Below are 20727 nucleotides of genomic sequence, written 5' to 3' on the forward strand. Positions count from 1 at the left end.
TGAGACACTGCATGGGAACACACACACCAGGCTGGGACCACAAAACCCTGCCAGCTTTGACACAGCTGCTGCAGGATGCAGAGGGTGAGTCCCCAGCACCTGCTGGTGCACATATGTGTGCAGCAGACATGGAGAGAACATGTATGTGTGCCCAAGGCAGTTAAAAACAGACAAGGGGGACAGGGATGCTGCAAGCCTGTGCACATCTGTCAGCCCATCCCTCTGAGCAATCCTGCTGCAGGAAGGTTCAGCACCAGCCCTGCAAAGTCTATGGATAAAGATTTCCATTGTGCCAGCTTTCTTCCTCCCTTTAGAGGTTGGCACGCTCACTTTGTCCCAGGGAATGGTGCAGCCAGACTGCACACATGTGCCTTGAATGCTGCTCACAATGGGATCAGTTCCTGCTCCCTCCTGGGGGAACCACCGAAGGTTCCATCAGCACTACCACCAGCCCCTTCCAGCAGCAACACCAAGCCTTGGGAAGGGGGTGGGATCCCACCACAGCACAGCATGGAACCATGAGATGACTGCTGCCCCAGCGTGAACACGGACCTGCTGCTGCCTTAGGACTGAAAGGGAGCGGTGGAGCACAAAACACCAAGGTCTCCAGGGGATGGGAAGGAGGCTGAACAACAAAATTGGCTAAATTGCTCATTTATAATTAACTTGCTGCATTATAAATATTTCCTTTTGCTTCGGCTCCCTCGGGCTCTTGCATTTCCTCCCTGAAACCCCCAATTTAAAGAGTGCTCTCAATTAAGTGTGGCAGAACCTCATTAATTCACATGAGCAGCCGGGCAGGCTTGTCGAAAGGCAGCCTCCCATGCAAAAGGGGAAAGCACAATAAAGCAGCCAAAGATCAGGGCAGGGGCTTCCTTTGGCTCACTGCAGGATGCTGAGCAGTGGTAATTATTGTGGCTAATGGTCTACAGCACACCAATAAGTGTCCTTCAGTGCATTTGGTGGCAATAAAGGAGCCTCCTGACAAAGTGAGGAGCCCAGAGGGAAGTGACTCACATGGCTTTGCTCAGAGGCAGGATGAAGGAGGAAGCTTTCCAGGCACCAAGGTTTTGATGGAGTGAATTCACCCAGGCAGGTTTTTGGAGGCATGTGGGATGTAACAAATTCAGCTCTTCACGATGGTCCACCACATCCCACCCCATGGGAACCAGGGACAGAAGCATTTCTCAATTTCTTCCTCAAGTCACCAAAGCCTTCCACTTCCTCTCTCATTAGGAAGCTTGACCAGGGAGAGGAAAGTGGTGTGAGTAGGTAGGAAGTCAGTGGGGAAGGAGGGAAGCAGCTGGGGACGCAGAGTGGTTGCCACACAGTGTGGTTTTCCTTCCTCCTTTCCCCATGTATGGGTCTGAATGCTCATCAGACCAGCTCAGTGCATGGCATTGCCAAGAACAGCCACCAATGAGCCTGATGGCCTTAGGAGAAGCAAAAATCTCCAAAGCCCAGTTCTGCAGCCTGCCCAACACTTTTCTGCGTTACAAACCATGACTACCAGCTTGTTAGGCAGGAACACACCAGGCAAGCCCAAGGCTTCGGGGAAAACCTCCGAATGTGTTTCCTTTGCTTGCTGACTCCTAAGAAGCACCAAAGTGAGGACTGACAGCCAGCTCCATGCCAACCCCAGAGATCTGACCACTAGAAACTCTGGTAGACACCCCCTTCTTGGGACAAGCTGCTGAGCTGGCTTGCCCAAGGAGGACTTCCCTCCAGGACACCCACAAGGAAGGTTAAGAAGAAGCCTAAAAGAGACAGGAGCCAGATCGTCAGGTGTCCAGGACAAGCAGGTAGCCTCTGTTTGACCTGGAGATTTGCGTGGGAATACAGCTGCCAGACTCACCAGGGCAGAATCTTCCTTCTAAGAACTTTGTTCCAGTTGCAAAAATGGAAGCAAATGCATTTGTTCTTATGCAAGCTCCAAAGGAGAGCAAAGTAAAGCTCGGTACTGCCAGCAGCCCACCCAGTTCTGGCATCTCCAAGGCCAAGAGAGGAACAGTCCAGGACGATCAACCTGGGTGCTGTTTGCTGGGTAGAAAAAGAAGCAGGCAGTAGCACAAGTAGGTTTAAGCTGCCAGGTTTGCAGTTTCAAGCCAGCACAGCTCTGCCAACGTGGATGAACCCTTGCCAGGTGTGCACAAGCAGTGGCATCCATACACCAAAAAAATGAATAATGCAAATAATGTCATTTCCCTGTGCTCTGCCAAATGCTCACAGAGTGACCCTGCCAGCCTCACAGCTGCTGAGAAGGGCTGTTATTCAATATGAATCTCCCAAAGTTGCTATCTCAGATCTGAACCATCCCATTAAACCACAGGCTATGCAGATCTTCTTTAATACTTCCTACACTCTCCTTTCTACAAATGCACACAGGCCCTTGTATGCTTTTCCCAGGGTTTAAAAATTATGCTAACAATAAGCAAATATACCATGACCAGATGCCTTTCATAGTCAGATGGTTCATTGTTTAAAAAGCTTCAGTTTAAAATCCAAAAAGATTGCTAACAGATGCATTTTTTGGCTGGAGACAGAGAAAATCCTCGCTTTAACAAAAGTGTGTTGTGATTGGAACTAAAAAGGGAATTACCTTGAAAGATAAAAACCATAAACATTTCCTATTGAGAAATACCCCCAGCCTTGTATACACAGCCGTGTTCTCTGGCTGGGGGGAGGGAAGGGGAGGAGTGTCAGCCAGGAGAATTACACCCGAGATGCTGTTCAACCTGCTGCAGCCACAACTGCAGGTATCGCCCGGCTGCAGCACTCCTCATTCAACCCAGGTGGCTTAGCAGGCAAAGTGCCGGGCTATTTTTTCCTCTTCCTCTCTGCCAGATTTTGCTCTAAGCTACTGTAGCAAAAAAAAAAAAAAAAAGGAAAAAAAAAAAAAGGGAAAATTGATTTTAAATGGAGGAAATTTATATCAACACAAGCCCCGTGGTCAAGCTCCAGGACAAAGATGCACGTGGAGCAGAAAGCTGGAAAGCAGAGCTCTCTGGAGGTTGGAAGGCACAGTCAGACAGGAAAGAGGCCATCTGGTTGGGAAAAACAATATCATTGGAGAGTCATCACTCACTTCCCTATTTATCATGTTTTTTCCCTGTTCTCCCTGCAAACACACCACTGTTGCCTTTTCCTAACGCAAAGGGACCGTGATGTTACATCTGACAGCTGAGGAAATGTTAGATGTAAAGGTAACTCTTGCTTGCCCGAGGACAGCTTCCTACTGAGGAGCTATGTGCCCAGCATCACCACGCTAACAGCTTTTCAGCACAGGTTTAAAGCATGCAGCGTTGTTTGTCATCTTCACAGGTCATTTGTCATCCCTGCACAACCTCTGCTCAGGTTCTACAGATGCTGTAGAGAGATAGGTTTAAATGAAAGGGAGGGGCCAGAGCCAGACCCATATATTTTTGGACTGCATTTAGCTACCAATCCCTTCCATGCACCTATTTGTGGTGCACTTCTGCCTGAATACCTGCAATCTACATTCATTCTGAGGATCTTAAAGATGACCCAGTGACTTGCTCCAGCAGCATGACGGCTGGGGCTGGCAGGAGTCAACCCTCCTGCAAGGAAGAGGTGCTGCAGAGTAAGAGCACAGTGTTATTTATTAGCTCCCTTTGGAGCCTGTCCTCTCTGCTTGAGAAAGGCCATCCCGAGTCCCTCTTTGTTTTTACTGTCTCAAACCCACAGCTAAAGAAATGTTAAACCTGGAAACCCTCCGGCTTCCTCTCTGTGCTTCCGAGCAATATCCTCTCCTGGAGAGCAGGACCAGCAGGGAATAAAATGCTTTGAGATGAGGTATGAAACGAGTCATCATCCAGAAATACCACTTCTAAAATCAGACCTTATCCTGCTGTTAATGCACCTCCACTTTCACATCTCCTTGCTTTATCTCGGCTGAAGAAAGAGCTGACAACTTCAAAGGGGGTCCAGTACTCTTTAAATCCTCCCTCCTGATTTGAGTGTGGATTTAATGCAGACTTCAGCTCCTGCCTGAGTGGCTGCCTCCAGTCTGGCCAGCCTCAATCACAAGCTGCTTTTTCTCTCCCTGCACTCAGAGCATCAGAGGGCATTGAGGCCCTGGCACTGCTGCCTAGAAAGCTGTGGTGCCCCATCCCTGGAGGTGCTCAGGGCCAGGTTGGATGGGGTTCTGGGCAGCCTGATCTATAATCTGATCTAGTGTCTGACTTAGTGATTGGCAACCCTGCACATGGCAGAGGGGTTGGAACCTTTAAGGTCTCTTAAAAACTGCTCTCGGGAAAGTTTTGGACCCTTGGCAAGTCACTCAGCTGCCTATGACTGATGTCAGCCTTTGCCAACTCCCCCCAGGACCCTTCAGGTGTTACAAGTTCTCATGCATTTCAAGCAATGACTTGCTATTAACCACTGACAAGCCAAAATATTTCAGGCTGTCCCGAATTTCCCAAATCACAGCCACTGGGGCTGTGGCCGAGGCAGCTAGGTAGGACCCCAGCCTCATATCCAGCACCAGCACTGCTGCCTAATCCCAGTAATTACTCTCAGTTGGAGAAGTCCAACCCTCAGTGCCAGATATTACAAGCTACCCTGAAGATAAAGCCAGATAAAAACCAAAGAGGTACACAAGTATGAGTTCTGCAAGGTGCTGTGACAGCCACAAATGTTTCTGTTGTCCTCAAGCCATGTGCACCACAGGGGAGCAGGACTGCCTAGAGCATGCCATGCACAGGGAAATGTTTTCCAGCACACCTGATTCCTGGCTCTCCGCGCTTCCCACCTGCTGAAGGCTCTGCTGATATGGTTTTGCTCATTTTTAATTAAAAAGCAGGACAAAAGCACTTGTCTTTCTTGCAAACCAGCCACCAGCACACCTCCTGCATAAGCCCTGCAGGTTTCCCAGATGGTTTCTCGAGCAGGGCAGCACTCTGGAGGGTGGCACAGGGCACCTCTGCAGCTCTTTCCTTCACACCCACCAAGGAGCAGTGACTTTCTTCAGCACCATTTTCAAAACACATCACAGTGCCTGTGTGAGTGCTGGAATGGGGGAACATCAGTCCCACCTAAACCCTACACAGGAGATTAGATACCACGTAATCTTCACACACAATAATAATTACATGGAGCTGCTTGATTTAAGTTCCTACTGTCTCTGATTATCCAGACACAGTGGACCATGGCTAGCTTTATCCTAGAGGCAGTGACAAGTGAGCATCCTCTGCTCATTTCCTTGTTGATTAGGAACAGTGCCTGTAATTTGTTAACATCTTCTCCCCTCCAATTTAAATCTCGGGTATGCCAGGCCTCTGTATAACAATAATACATGGATTTTAGGGGTATATCTGAGAGGCTTAAAACTTAATCCTACATGAGCAAGGTAAGCTGTCTCTTGGCCTGAAATGAGGCTAGAAAATCTGGTGCCATTGCTAGAGCTGAAGAAAACATGCATTAGCAGTGACAAGTGCCATCTGAGCACAGCCAGGCCACCATGAGCATTTCAAAGCCAACTTCTGCAGCAAAATGGAAACGTTATGGGATGTGATAGCAAATTTGGGAATGATGGGCATTTGCCCCCCACTGAGAGATGATGATGCAAAGCTAAGCTCCTGGAATCAACCTGTCCTTACCATGCTTCAATCAGTTTCTGAAATTTAATATTTTTTCAAAGAATCATAGAATGGCCTGAGTTGGAAAGGATCTTAAAGAACACCTAGCTCCAAACATCTGCAACTCTTCAACTTCCTTCTAATGGGAGCCAAAATTGGCAGTGGAGGAATGAACAACCTCTAAATCAGGCACCAGATCAGACCCAGGGCCCCCATCCAACCTGGCCAGGGATGGGCACCCACAGCAGTGCCAGGGCCTCACCTCCCTTTAAATGAAAAATTTCCCCCTAACATCTAATCTAAACCTCTCCTCTTTTAGTTTAAAACCATTTCCACTTGTCCTGTCACTATCAGTCTATGTCAAAAGTTGGTCTCCCTCCTAATGAGCGCCTTTTAAATACTGGAAGCACTTTTTGCCCCATTTCTCCCCAGTGCAGTAATTCCTGCAAGATCTCTACTTTGGGCAATACAGGGAAAGAAGTGATTCCCCCCACTCAGCTGGGGGTTCTGCAACCCTCAGGGCATGGACTGCTTTGCAAAAATACAGGAGCAAAAATCTTTGTTATACAGGGGAAAAAATGCTATTGGAGTGCAGGAAGCCCAGACCTTGAGTGACCACGAGGCTTGCAGTGGTCAGTCTGTCCCCAGCTTTGGGACTTGGAGAAACTGCAAGGAAACCAAGTGCCTTGCAGAGACCCAGCTCATATCCAAGAGGGCTCAGCAGAAAGGGTTCTGCATTTTGAAGATGTGGCTCTCAGGTCCTTGCTGGTCACCTAAATTTCCCAGGACCACCTCAGGGAACAGACAGGTTTCTGTGATGCCCCAAATACTACTTTGCACAAAGAGCACACAAAGTTGTTGTTTCTCCTTCACATGCCTCCCCTCCCAGGTACAGGGAAGGTGAACGCTCAGCTGTGGTAGCACGCAGACATGTCTCTTACTTTTTTCTTGCTGCAGTAGATCTGCCACTTCTTCTCCGCTGGCAGGGCAAACATAGCTTCTCTGTGCTTGTCAGTGAGGTCAAGTTCATCCTGCCAAGGAGAAAAAACAAACCATGTGAGTACACAGCATGGTGATCACACAGACACAACCCCCCAGGCGAGCAATGCAGACCAGTGGCAGTCCCAGCGCATCGCCCCGTGTCCTGCACCTATTGATTTGCCAGGTCAATTCTCTAATTATCATCCTGTGATTGCTGACCTCTCCATGACTCCTGGGTGGCAGCAGGCTGCTGGGAGGAAGCAGCTGTAAAACTGCCTGGCCCCTTCCAGACATCTCCTAAATTGCTTCTAGGGCAGCGGCAGCTTGGAAAGGACATCAATACACCAAGAGCCCAGTGGTTACATCTACATACATACACAGAGATCTGAAGCTCTAAGGGACTTGGGTTGACAGGTTTTTTGGCTTTTGGTATGTTTGCTAATAATTTTAAAAAGCACTTTTTCCTAATAACTACACTTGAAAAAGAGATACACCCTCTCCATCAAAAGTGCATATGTACTACATACTGCCGCCTGGAGATCAAGCCATTTACTGACAGATCTTCTTAGTTTATGTGGTTTTATTTTAAAGGGCACATCCATTTTTGACTTGGAGGCCTCAGTTAGCATTGTGCCCTCCACCGGGATGCCTGAGTACTATCAAAGCCTCGTTGCTTCCTGCTGCTAGATGTAGGTCAGAGCTTTTATCAGAGAACGAACTAAATAAAGCATTCCGGCAGGGCTGCGAGGCTCATTTCTAAAGCCAACATTGATCCTACAGCTGTGGATGTCTCTGAAAGCCACCCCATCGATGACAAGCCTTTTGCTGGAGGGGTGCTGGCACGGCGGTGGGAGCACTGGGGATGCTGCACAAGGTCACAGGAGAGGCATACTGTGGCCTGCAGCCAACTCATCCCACCCAGTCTGTGATTTAACTAAGAGGATCCCCATTAAAATTACACACTTAATTCCAGCAACTAAAAAGCAATTGGGAAGAAAAAAAAAAAAAAAGCCGCACAAAGCCTCTTAAATTGTTCCTGCCTGAGTAATAACACTTACAAACTGATTGTTTTCTCCATGCTGGTAGATTCTAGTACCCCAACCAAAGGTAAAAGCCCCATTGGGCGAAGGCTGAACAAGCAGCCTACGGGTAGAAGTGGTCCCTACATGAGCAAGCCTACATGAAGAAATCTAGCTGATTTAATTAAAGCTTATGTTGCATCCAGTATTCAAGGAAGGGAGCCTTCAGCTATCTTGTAATCCAAACAGCATGATATGCCACATCCTGAGCATCTCCGAGAGGAGAGGCAGCTGCAGTTTCACCTATATATCCACTGCAGGTAAAGATTTCACTTCCCAATAAATTGCTTCTCAAAAGGAAGGCATGATGGAGCTTTACTGGTTATATTTGTACGGAGCAGCTTTGCTTTGCTGGACTCTCTCCTCCACATCAACTGACCCTTCAAACCAATGCTCAAGTGGGCATCCCCCAATTGAAGGGTCACTTGATGAGCCCAGCTGATGCACGGGGAGCTGTGGGAGCAGGCTTGCAAGATGCCCTTACAAGGGAAACACCTAGCAGCAATTCCTCCTGTTCAAACACAGTTCTTTGGAGAAGGATGTTGGGGTGGGTGAGAGAAGATGAGGGTTCTGCGATAGATATCCACTTTGGGGTGAGGGTCACTCGAGTGCCACTCAATGCCTCCCTGCCACCTGAACCCCAGGCACAGCTGTGCTGAGGGGCTCAGCAAAAATATTCATTGAAACATTTCAAATACCCAAAACCTAAAAATAAGACTTGTGCAAACATGAAGATTTATTAACCAAGAGAAAATATAAACTGAGCTAAAGCTTCACCAGTATTAAGAAGGAATAAAGCAGAAGAACATTTAAGGTGCTGGGATATGACAATACGCAAACACATCCAAATAAGGTGCAGAAATACTGCTGAGCCTCACACAGCACATTCCACTGTGCCCAAGCTCTAACAAGTAATCACAGCCCTGCATCCCTCAGAAACACCTACCTAATGATGTCTTGAAGGATGCTTGGGAGAGGTGTTTAAATAAATAATAAGTGGCAAGCAGTGAATACAAAACCCCTCATAATCACACAGTGACTAATAACTGTTATTCTGAGCTGCAACGACGACTTAACAATGAAGAATGAGATCTCTGCTGTTGGGATATGCATGGGAATCCCTACTCCTGCCCTCAGCTTCAGGGTTTGAAGCATCACAGTGCTCATGGATGAGTTTCTCAGGACTCCTTGGCCCCAAGCAGTCTGCTGAGAAACCATCCTTTCAACTCCAGATGATCAACAGAGGAGACAAAACCCAACCATCTTCCAGTTGTTCACAGGCAACCGTACCAACTCTGGGCTGAGAAAATCATCTGCAACTGCACTGCTGAGTTATGACAGTAGTTGGGCACAACTTCAAACCCATCCACACCTTCAATTAATAATCATGAAGTCAATAATTAGATGATTCTAACCGGCAATTAATTATATAGGCCATTTGCAAGCCATACACTGCAACCCTAGCACGTGATGTTGGCAGTGGTTGAAGAAGACTGCCCCAGGTTAGTGTCCATCCCCACCCACCACTTTCACCTCTTTGCCTCTACCAGCTCGGCCCCTTTGCACCTGGCTGTCTCCCACAGCCAGAGCTGCCAACTTTGCTATTTTAAAGATTCATTTGGAATCAGGTCAAAGGCACGTAAAATAACAGCCTCATTTTGCTACCAAAAGGAAGTCTCTGCCCAGAGTATTTTTACTGGAAAGAGATATGCTGCTTTTAAATACTTATCCCGTACAGTTAAACTCTTCACCTTTAGATCAGGAAACATGTTTCCACATTAAATCTGCATTTGAATATGACTTTAAAACAAAACAAAAAAGCCTCATAAGGGAGATGTGACTGAATTTATCCTATTTCTAGGACGTAAAATACAACCATACAGCTTGCCTTGCTGATGGCTCAAGGTTCCCCCTCGCACCAGGCAAACTTCTCTGTGCACAACATGAATGTACAGCAAAAGTTGTTCCACACTGCTCTCCTAAAGCTACCTTAAGAACACATGCACCAAATTGGAGTTTTCATCCCTCCCTCCACCTGCCCCTGGGAGGTTGCACAGTGGTACTAAGGGGAAAGGTCCTGACATTGCCAAGCCAGCAATTGGACAGTATGGGGAATCCAGGCAGTAAGGATGCACCTGTGGATGGAAGTACCACGGTGGGGAGCAAATACCAAAAAAGAGTTCTGCTGAGTGGTGCAGGGACAGGAGAAGCTGTGAGGGTTCAAGCTGTCTATGGTGTCTATGGAAGGGAGATCTGGGTCCACCTGTTCCAATGCCCTGCTCAAGCAGGGACACTGAGCTGTTGCTCAGTACCATGTCCACATGGCTTTTGACTATCTAAAGGTGGGACACTCCACAGCCTCTCTGGATTGCAGCCAGCGCAGGCTCTGGGCATGGCTTACATGCAAACCCAGATTAGAGAAAAGGAAGGCACTGCTGCTGAAATAACTAGCTAACTCTCCAAGCAGACAGGGCATCAAAGTGCAGCCCCAGACTGCTGCAGACACTTGTGCCATGTTGGAAGTTTGAACAAGCGTCTTCCAAGGGCTGAGAGCCATTGGCTTTCACTGGGGAAGTGGCAAGAAGTGAGGAGGTGTCTGGGGCTGCCAGCTCCATGACACAAGGTCAGCAGAGGAAGGGAGGCAGCAGGGCGGAATGGCTTTAGGTCACATTGGAGCACAGGGGATATATATAAAGAGTGGTTTGAATGCTAAGGTTAGGCAGGACAGCCCAGGCGTGAAATTGCAGAGCTGGAGACTGAAGCACCTGCATTCCTCCCCTTTGCTATTCCCTGCTCGATGGGGTGGCAGAGATGGGACACAATGCTGTGTGCACCATCTGCTACATCAGCAGAGTACCATGTAATCACCACTGGGTTTTCCTTTACAGCTCAAACTCCACATCCAAAAAAAACCCTCCATAAAAAGTAGGGAGGAGAGATTAAAAAACAGATAATTAAATAACCAGAGAGGGTTTGCCACTCCCGGGATATTTTCAGAGGTGGTAGGAAACATGATGAAAAATTTATCAACAGTCTAATGTACCTTTCAGGCTGATTAATTGTGCAACTGCAACATGTGGAGGAGATGGGGAGAGAGGAGGTTATTTGGAGTCAGAGTTGAAATAAAAATTAATGAAAAGGTTTGTTTGGGGTTGATATATACAAGTGTGCCTACATACATATTTACATGCATACATAAATATGCATATATAGGACGAAGTTTTTCGCTCAGATGTGGTGAGGCACTGCAACAAGTTGCCCAAAGAGGTTGTGGATGCTCCATCCCTGGAGGCATTCAAGGCCAGGCTGGATGTGGCTCTGGACAGCCTGGTCTGGTAGCTGGCGACCCTGCACATAGCAGGGGGGTTGAAACTCAATGATCATTGTGGTCCTTTTCAACCCAAGCCATTCTATGGTTCTATGATATAGAAAGACATCCTAGACCAATAAAAGAGCAACATAACAAACAAGTGAATGAACTCCTGATGGACGGGCGCACAGAGTTTTGAAGCTTCTGTGTAAGGCTGCAAGGACACCAGTGGGACTGCAGCACACAGCCAAGATCTCTATCCTCAAATATATACAGAAAGATCCAAGACTGTCTAAAAAATAACAATAACAACAAAAACCAAGAGAAAAAAGAAACAAGTGGAACTTGTGGTGCTAACTGGTACAGCATGGGAAATAAAAAGAAAAAAAATTGCCTGTTGAAGTCTGCGCCGGCTTCCTTTCTCAGGGGTCATATCGCTTTTTCACCCTCTTCCAGGCATTCTTCTCCAAGTTCATCAATGTGATTTATCCAAGAATGTTGCAGTGTCAAGGGAAACAGCAATCAGCATTTTTCCTCCTGTACCTCATCTAATCTTCTTCCTCCAAACGAACGTGCTGCCTTGCCGGGAGGCTGCTGCACTCACTGTTGTTCCTGGCCATGATGTACAATGGCACACAGCAAATTTTCAGTTGTTTTCTTCAAGAAACAGACGTATTAATCAGTGGCCACTACAGCTGTATGCAAACAAATCATCACCTTCAAACACAGTCTGAAGGTAATGCATCCTGCTGTGCCACTCCTCTGTCTTTCTAACACTTATTCAAGCAATTCCAACTCTCAGTGTAGGCAGATTTAGCTTAGCTTTTTGTTTTAAACATGGAGGCCTTTCGATTTTAGTACAAGTAATAAAAATACCTCCTCTCTAGCACAGGTTTTTCCACCATCAGTGCTCTGAGGACTCAAATCAGCCCCCAGACAGGCTGACCCCAGCCAGTGTTATCATATACATCAATTTATGTACGGCAATTGGCACCTGGAAATATGAACCATGACCAAAAACCAACTGTTTACGTTTATTAATGAGTAAGCATAAGGGATAGAAGATTCATATTCATTTTGCCTTTATCATTTAATGAATGCTTTGAAGAAAGGAAATTGCCTACAGCAAGGCAACGAGCAGCAACAAGGCCTCCTCCCACATTTAATTTGAAGTCCTAAATTAGAAAGAACAGACCCCAATCCATCCTGCTTTGCAGCTTTCAGTTACTAACCTGAACACATTGGACAGACATAAAAAACATAAATATTCCTCTCCTCTCCTGCAGGAAAGATTATGGCCATCAGTATCTGATTTAGCCGTTTGATAAACTACTGCAGCTGCTTTGTATTCCATCAGTTCAGACACCTAACTGACTGCTTTATCATTATTTCATCTAATTAACTACTTCAATCATCTATAAGTTCAGATTTTAAAGGTGCTCACATTCCAACACCGATGCATTTTAAAAAAGAAGTATCAGTGTAGGTTTCTCCATCGTTTTGTAGTCATGTGAAACCACATATATGCATATTTTTAATTTACTGAGCTCAGCCTTCCATGACCTTTTCACCAACATCATCTGGAAAACCTCCTCCCATTTTAATTAAACACTTCTGCAGCCTGAATTATTGTGCACAGCACCCCAAAGCAAGGACTGCCTTGATCTAAGCTGTTTTACCCAGACGGGCACTCTCAGATCTAAAGCCCTGCAGGTGGATGGCCAGAGAGCTTTTTCCACACAATTGAACCTAAACCCTGAAAGCAACAAAATAAGATGTATTGGCCCATTATCTGTTACTGAGATAGCTAAAGTGGATGAAATTTAAGTTAACCTCTGCTGAACATAACTGCCCTTCAGCTGGTGCAGCTCATAGCATAACAAATAATGGTGTTGGCAAATAAATAACAAAGAGGTTTCAGATGTGCATTTCCTGCCTATTTCTAGATGCAAAGAAGCAGCTCCCTTTTCAATCACTTTTTAGACACCCCTTTTGTTGATGAAATCTGTCAGACTACTAAAGTTGGAAGACAAGCCAATGGGTCAACCATCCCACGCCCAAAACAGATGCTCACTTATCACTGAATCATAGAACTCTTAGAGTTGGAAGGGACCTTTAAAGGCCATTTAGTCCAACCCCACTGCAATAAGCAGAGACATCTGCAGCTTGATCAGGGTGCTCAAAGCACCATGCATGGTTTATCTGGGGCTGAACCACTCCAGGACTCCCTCAGCCTGAGGAAGGGCATCAAAAAGGGGTCATAAGGGAGCTTCACACTACCTCAGTCTTGAAAGCTCACCAAGATTTACTGCTATGCACGCAGGGCCTGAAGGGTGCAGCTGAGGAAAGCAGGACTCAGCCACAGCCAGATGCTGACAGGCACTGCAAGGTGGAAATAGGCTCCTTGCATAGCTGTGTCTTAAGAGATCACACAAACAAATAAATGAACAAATACACACATACGTATACATCTGCACAAGGTGGATCCCATCAGCAGTCTGGCTCAGATACCTGGCCTGCCCAGTGGCTGCCCATAGATCTCAGGATAGTGAGGGGTGGTGGCCCCCATGTTATTTGGGATACCCCTCTCACCACTGTCCCTCTGCGCTTCTCTGCAGGTATGTGGATGAGCTTTAAAACACAATCTAACAACAAACCTACTCATTTTTCTCTTACTTAACCAATACCTTTTGTAAGATAAAGCTCCAAGCCAAGCCTGGGATGCTTCATAGGAAAGAAATGTTGTCACTCCACTCCATACTGCTGATGTGCTACGTGCCTTCCCTGCAAAGCAGCTCTGCTTCCAAGGAAACGGCAAGATGTCTGCTGAAACTACTTGGTTTTAGGTGTTCTTAGGGAAGCTAAACCCCTCAAATATAGGTACTGTTTCACATGTTGGGAAGCCTCAAAGGCAGAATCTGATCTTGGCTGTGCACCGGGGAAGGAAGAGATCATGCTTTCAATAGATACTGCAGCAGCACGGATAGCTTTCCTACTGCTTCCTACTAAGGTTGGCAACAAAGTAAAATCCACACAGAGTTCAATCCTGCAGACGCCTGACCAACTAGGCCAGTACCTCTCTGGTGACTCCTAAGGGGTGCTGGTGCAAGCTGAAACCCAGAATGCCCCAGCAAACATCACTGAAGCATTACCAAATGAGCTACGCGAGCATCTCCCACTGATGTGGCCTCCTCTTTTATGAAGTGCAAAGAGGAAAGCACTTAGCAGGTAGACCATATAATTTTTTCCACTTCAGCTGTACTTCTCACAGAGACAAAGAGCTTTTCTTATTCACGCTACGGGTTTGTGTTGTGCTGTAACACAGCTCCTTCTTAACATTACTGCTTGGGAACAGCGAGCCCTTCAGAGCCAGGTGAGCCCCCATACTGGTTTGTAGCTGTAACAGACTGCGGTTTCACAGATGCTTCAGTCAGGTTACAGCACTCCTTGGTGGATTACTTTGCTCAAGTGTATATGGCACATGTGGGCAGAAAATCCTTATTTCCTCACTGAGGAGGTGTGCAATGCCTGTAGCAGATGCTCACCTGCCAAAACACAGGCTGAAGGCACTGTGCCCAAAGGCATTGTGCCATGAGGCACCAAGAGCCAGCGGGTGTCCTGAGGAAGCCCTGTGGTCCAGCCTGCTCTGCCATGGCACTGGAAGATGGAAGATGGCTTCAGCACCGTGGAGCAGTTCTCAAGATCCTGAAGTTCCTAGCAGAGCCAAAAGGCAGCGGGAAAGGACAGCTGACCTGCGAGCATGAAATGCAATGCCCTGCTTTGCAGTTGATCCCTCAGCTGTTCTTTAAAAGCCGTGTTGTTTTGCAAGGCCAAAAACCTCATGCGTTCTCCTTATCGGATTAGAAACTGGGGGAAAAGCACGTTATTGAAGTTCCTGAGTAAAACCTGGTGATGAGTTCACAGAATACAGGGGCTGGAAGAGACCTCCGGGGATCGTCCAGTCCAACTCCTGCTCATACAGCTCCCTACAGTAGGCTGCACAGGAAAGGTTCAGCTGGGCTTTGAGCATCTCCAGAGCAGGGGACTCCACAACCTCTCTGGGTAACCTATTCCAGTGCTCTGTCAGTAACACAGTAAAGCTTATTCTCATCTTCATGTGGAACTTTCTATCTTCCAATTTGTGCCCTTGTCCTCTTGCTGGGCACCCCAGAAAAGAGCCTGGCCCCATCCATTTGACTTCCACCCTTTAGATATTTATAAACAGCAATGAGATCCTCTCTCAGTCTCCTCTCCTTGCCCAGGTCTCCCAGCCTTTCCTCAGAAGGGAGACGCTCCAGGCCCCTATTCATCTTTGTAGCCCTTCACTACAAAGGAGGAAGAGTACCACACTTGTGAAAGCATTTTACCTCCATGCTATTTCTACTCAAGATGTATTTATAGGCTCATATAGGCAGTATTTCTCAAGCTGAGCCAGAGCCCAGGTTCAATACAAAGAGAACGTACATGTGTTCCACTGAAAGAAGCAATAAAACTACACCCAGATCATCTCAGCCAAGCACAAAACATCATCAGCCACAGACAAATCCCTAATCTTGAAGCATTTCAAAGGCAATGCAGAGTTAATCTCTGTGCCCAGGGATGCTGCTGCACCCAAAGAGCAGCTCTGTCACCTCTGATGAAATGCATCAGTTGCCATGAGCACAGCAGAATGCAAATGCTGTAAGAAATATTGTAGACTAGGCAACTTTTGCTTTGCTCCTCAGTCTCCCAAGTTTCCAACACTTCACAAAACGGTAGAGAGAGATGTAGTAGACCTCCACACCTCTGTGCATCACAGCACATCAACCCTCCAGAGATCCCTATAATGGCAGTGACAAATACCCCACAGCACCAACAAGCTGATGTGTCCCAGGGGTGGGATCACTGCACAGCCACTCACCTCCTGATGCCATATCCACCAGTCTCTGAAACCTGATGGCTGCTGGAAGTGGGGAGGAGGGACCTGGAGAAGGATACGTGCTCTGGTTTTATAGGCTATGTCTGAAAATGGGGCTGCTGCTCATCATGGATGGGATGTAGGGCTAGATGGAGGCTGCACAAATTTATTTTACATTGCTAACAATGAGTTAAAAGTGAACAGGTTGGGGACCAGACACTGGAATTTTCTAGTAGCCCAAGTGTTTGGGAGGACAAGACTCCAAGAATGGCCAAAGCAGCACCTTCTATGAGCCCTTTCCTTCACCCCAGAGATGCCTTTCCTTCACCCCAGAGATGCCAGAGAGAGGCGTAAGACCTGCAAGAGGTGGTGCCTTGTGCTCCTAGGGCAAGCAAAACTCTAATCTGAGGAGCCACCAGAGCACTGCCAGGATGACGACACCACTGCAGTCTGCCCTTACCAGGCTATGGGGCAGGGAGATGAGACACAGCAATGGGTAACTCAGCATCAAATCTGCTTACAAACCAGCTGCCTTGTCCAACAAGAGTAATGGAAAGCGCATGTACAAATGCTCTGCTCTTCCCACTCCCTCTATCCCCTCCAAACACACCCGAAGGGTCCTGGGCCCTGCTGGGGACTGCCCACACTCGTGCTGACTTCCCTGCCTGAGCTGCTTGGCCCTCCACCCCGTCATGAAACGCATATCCCACAGGGCTGAAGCACATCACCACACACAGCGCTTCATTGAAAGCCTCAGAGTGACAAGGAGTGTTAAGCAGATATAAAGGACATCAGTCATTTACCCATCTGGTGGAAAGTCTAGTTGCTGGCAGAAAATAGACAAGATTGTTACGGCGAGATTCACCATATGGCACCATTATGCAGAGCTTTGCAAGTGCTTTCTCTGAGCGTGCAAGCAAGATTTCAGCCTTTGAAGAAACGCTGTATTGTTAGCCTAGATACACAGGAGCCTCTTGAAAGAAGCTGTGGCAGATGGCTCAGCTTTGTTCCCTGTGTTCGAAGGCAGCTCATCAGGACGCGGACATCCCCTGTCACGGGTACAAGGGACAGGCAGCCCCAGCACTGCCTCCCAGGGCTGGTGTTGGCGTCACTCTGAGGACGCATGCGTGCCACCACATGCCATGGCATGCTGAACATCCTGATGGAGGACCAGAGGCTGCTGAAGGTGTAGAAATGGCCTAAACCCAGTGGGTGCTGCCAGAGGTACTTTACTGCTGTGAGAACTCTGCAAGCTCTGCCCAACCTTGGTGGGATGCAGTAGTGGCAATGAAAGAGTTGCACAAAACCATCAAGTCTCATCCCAGCAGAAAGAGCTGCATAATGCTAAATTTTGCTGGAATACTCTGCTTTTGTCAGTGACTCCATACAGCACCTGCTCCTCCCTGGGTGGCTGAGCCTGGCCGGAGCCCCAGCAGGACACAGGACAAAGGAAAGCCTTTCAAATGGGGCCGGCGCCCGCTTGAGCGACATCCCAACAATACCCCCACGAAAGCCCATTCAACTCTGGGGAGGGGGAAGGAAGGGAAAGGGGAAAAGTTGCTCTGGGAGGAAATAGTAATCATTCACTGACCGCAGCAACAGCATTTCCATGTGCTCGGAGCAAAGGCAAGCCACTACCTGCTCCTGTTGCTGGCTGGGACGGGACGTATAGTACCCACACCCTAGGCTGCAAATGGGGCACATTCCCTACTGGAAAATCACCTCCACAGTCACAACATGAGAACAAGACTATTCTGCAGAAGTTGAAAAGCAGTCAAAATGCAAAGTGTCTACGTACAGGGCAGGCCGTACAGCACATGGCAGGAAAACAAAACAAGCTTCTAGCTAACCTTGGAGATACAAGTGCTGGCTTAAACCCCCAGCAGCCTAAGCCCTCGTGCTCTGCTACTGGCCCAATCACAGCTGCTCTCCAAAGTTGTTACTGGACTCAGATGAGCATTAAGAACACCCAGAGTCCTAAAGATTTTTGGCAGGATTGCTCCAAAAAGAAAGAGGTGTTGCCCCTTGATGCTCACAGCAGCTCAGGGTCTGCAGAGTGGGGACCTTGTGCGTTATTTATCTTTGTGGGAGGACTGTCCCAGCAGGTGACCAAATCCAGGACCAAAATCCTCCCTGTGCACCACTCCAAGCCTGGGCTGAAGGGAACAAGTGGTGCAGAAAAGCCACTATGAAGCCACAAGAGAAGAGTTGGCAGAGCACCAACCTGAACTGGCAAAGCCTCCAGGTTCCCTCCAGCCCCTCTGACTTCTATCAACCCAATGACCAAGTACACTGAGCCCTTTGGAGGCAGCCCTGCTCCCACAGTGTGGGCACATGTTGCCCTGTGGCAGACACTCAAGTGTGACCCGGCAGAGTTGGGGCCACGGTGCTGAGCAGCAACACGGGGCTCGGCAGGCATAAAGCTCAGCCCAGAGCCTCTGAGCGCTTTCTCTGTCTCTCTTCCAAATGTTACACAGTGGGTTTATACAGAAACAGTGGGATAGTTTCCAAACCATTTAGCTAATGCTGAAATTTAATACCCAGCACCAACAGGTTATGGAGAATAAGAAGGAGCTAGCTGTAACGGGGGTGCAGAGGGGAGGCCGCATCTTCACTCCTCAAAATGCCTTTTGGGGGAATCTGCCCTCACGCACCCATGGGGATCAGATCAGCCCTCCTTTCCTTTCCAGCTCAGGTAAATCACATTTCTGCAGACAAACCAAGGGGCTGCAGCTGCTTGCATAGGAGCACAGCAGGGACATGCTGCTTGCCCTCCCCGAATGACTCCAGGCCTCAAGGGAGCCAGCACGTCTTCCACTGACCCCACTCCTGATGCAGCAGCTGCCTCCCAGCTTTCTTCTCAGCAGCAGCTGGGGAAAAAAAAGCAAAACCTTGGCAGCATGAAGCAAGGGAAACACCAAAGCATGCCTGGGTCCGGCTGGTCCCCAGCAGCTCCTGCCTTGCTGCACATGCATCAATCTCCACAGTGCATCCTGTGCTGGAAGCATCCACCCAAATCTGGGGGGAGATGCTTTGAAAATCACCTGAGTGCAGAATGTGCTGTGGCTGCAGGGATGTCCTGTCCCCATTGTGGCATACTGTGCATCCCAGCCCACTTTGTCCTATTGCTCATGTAGAAAGTCCTCTGGGATAAACCTGCTCTGGAGTGGCCTGGATCACCAAACCCAGGCTGCCCATGACTGATGGGACATGCTTATCATGCGATGTAACCTCCCAGCACCACAGCATGACCTTTCTGCTCCTGCTATATAACAAAACACCACAAAGAAATTCCATTTCAGTGCTGAACCAACTCAATTGGAGCATTTCTGGTCCATCCAATAAGCCATAGAGAAAAGCAAGGAAATCAAAGCTTCTTTTTGCTGATGCTTTTTATTTTTCTGTTCCATCTTTTTCAGAGTTTTGAGTACTGAGGGACAAAGAAACAGCATCTTGACTCTCTGAACATCAATTTAGACTGTTACCAAGGAATCCTGCAAAGCAGAGTGCGCAGCAAGGAAAACTGCTTTGCAACTACAGGGGATGAGCTGCTTTTCCAGCTCCCACACCACTATACTGCCCCACACTCCAGGGGTGTGCAAAGCAAGATATGACCCCTGCTGCTACCTGCCCTCAGAAATCAATACTTTCCAACAAGAAAGGGAAACCACCCCAAACTGGCAGTACTGCATGGAGGAGCAGAGCTCGAGGTTCAGCATTAAACCACTTGCAAGAGCAGCCCGATGCACCCTTCGCATCAAAGCCTGCCTGAAAACACAAACCCAAGCATGTCCTCACTGGACAGACTAGAAGGAGGGGGTGTGAGGGCTGGGAAGGGAAAGGAAAATATGAAAAGTGCTCTACTTACCACCAGCTCGGTGAACATGACATCCAGCTCCTCCACTGGTGGCATGGGCAGCGCAGGCTCCATGGTCTGCAGGGCAAAGCTGCTGTCATTGCGCAGCCGGTACGTGATCTCGGGATGGTCACTGCTACGAAAGCAGCAGAAGATGAAGGAGATCCCTCGACCGCTCCTCTTCCTCGGGGCCATGGCCAAAACGCTCCGTGTCCCTCCCTGCTGGGTGCTAGATCCTGGGGAGAGAGGAGAGAGAAGGCTCTGGCAGCTGCCCTGCAGCGCTGCGCTCCCGTCCTGCAGAGAGGAGGAATCGGAGCCACCCACATGCTCAGCGCAGAGGGGAAGAAGGGAGACCGTTTACGTGCCAAGTATTTCTGCTCAGATTTGACATTTATGGTCCGGGCAACCTTGAGGACCGTGCTAATTCAAAAGACGCCTTTGCTTGCCTTGTGCGGATGCCATCAGAACAGGAGGTGACCCCACACTCACGGCTCCGCACTGGAACAGGTCCTGACCCCCTGCCATCACTGCAAATCCCAGCACAAACCCTGATGATGTCCCCACGCTGTGCTACTCCCGTGAGCCCAGAAGCCAGACCAGCCGGTGACAGCGTATGGTTGATCTGGGATGCTGTGACCAAGAGCAGCTGGATGCACAATGCAAATCAAGACCTCATACAGATCAAGAAGCCCTGAGCTGCAGAGCACAGAAATATCCTATATAACCCCAGTGCACTCTTAAAAGCACTCCTAAACATCCACCAGCAGCCACCAGTTGGGAGGCTCTTTTTCACGGAAAGTTTTACTTGGTTTTAATTAGATAAACCCTACTTGGAATTCCAGTAAATATTTACAAGACGTGAATTCAGCTGATAAAAATCACACGGTGCTGGTAGCTCAGACTTTCCTACGCAGTGCTTACGTGGGGCATTACTCACGCCGTCAGTCTGTTCGGTTCTGTTGATTTCTCAAGCTCACATCAGGACTGATGCTTGTGGCAGGAGGGTA

General features: G+C 48.1%; 1 protein-coding gene across 3 annotated transcripts in view; it reads right to left on the bottom strand.

Annotated features, from left to right (window-relative positions):
* DAAM1 (dishevelled associated activator of morphogenesis 1) overlaps positions 1-20727 on the bottom strand; it is an 82572-nt gene that overhangs the window by 31009 nt on the left and 30836 nt on the right. For all 3 annotated transcript variants that reach the window (XM_042865080.1, XM_042865099.1, XM_042865090.1), the window contains 2 exons: positions 19733-19956; positions 6539-6628 (listed from right to left, as the gene is read on the bottom strand). In XM_042865080.1, the coding sequence (XP_042721014.1) occupies positions 6539-6628; positions 19733-19915 (273 nt within the window). In that variant the 5' untranslated portion in view covers positions 19916-19956. The remainder of the gene's footprint in view (positions 1-6538; positions 6629-19732; positions 19957-20727) is intronic.

Source organism: Lagopus leucura, unplaced genomic scaffold (genome assembly GCF_019238085.1).
Source record: "Lagopus leucura isolate 7727_CA_CO unplaced genomic scaffold, USGS_WTPT01 Super-Scaffold_1, whole genome shotgun sequence".
In the NCBI taxonomy this organism is placed as follows: Eukaryota; Metazoa; Chordata; class Aves; order Galliformes; family Phasianidae; genus Lagopus; species Lagopus leucura.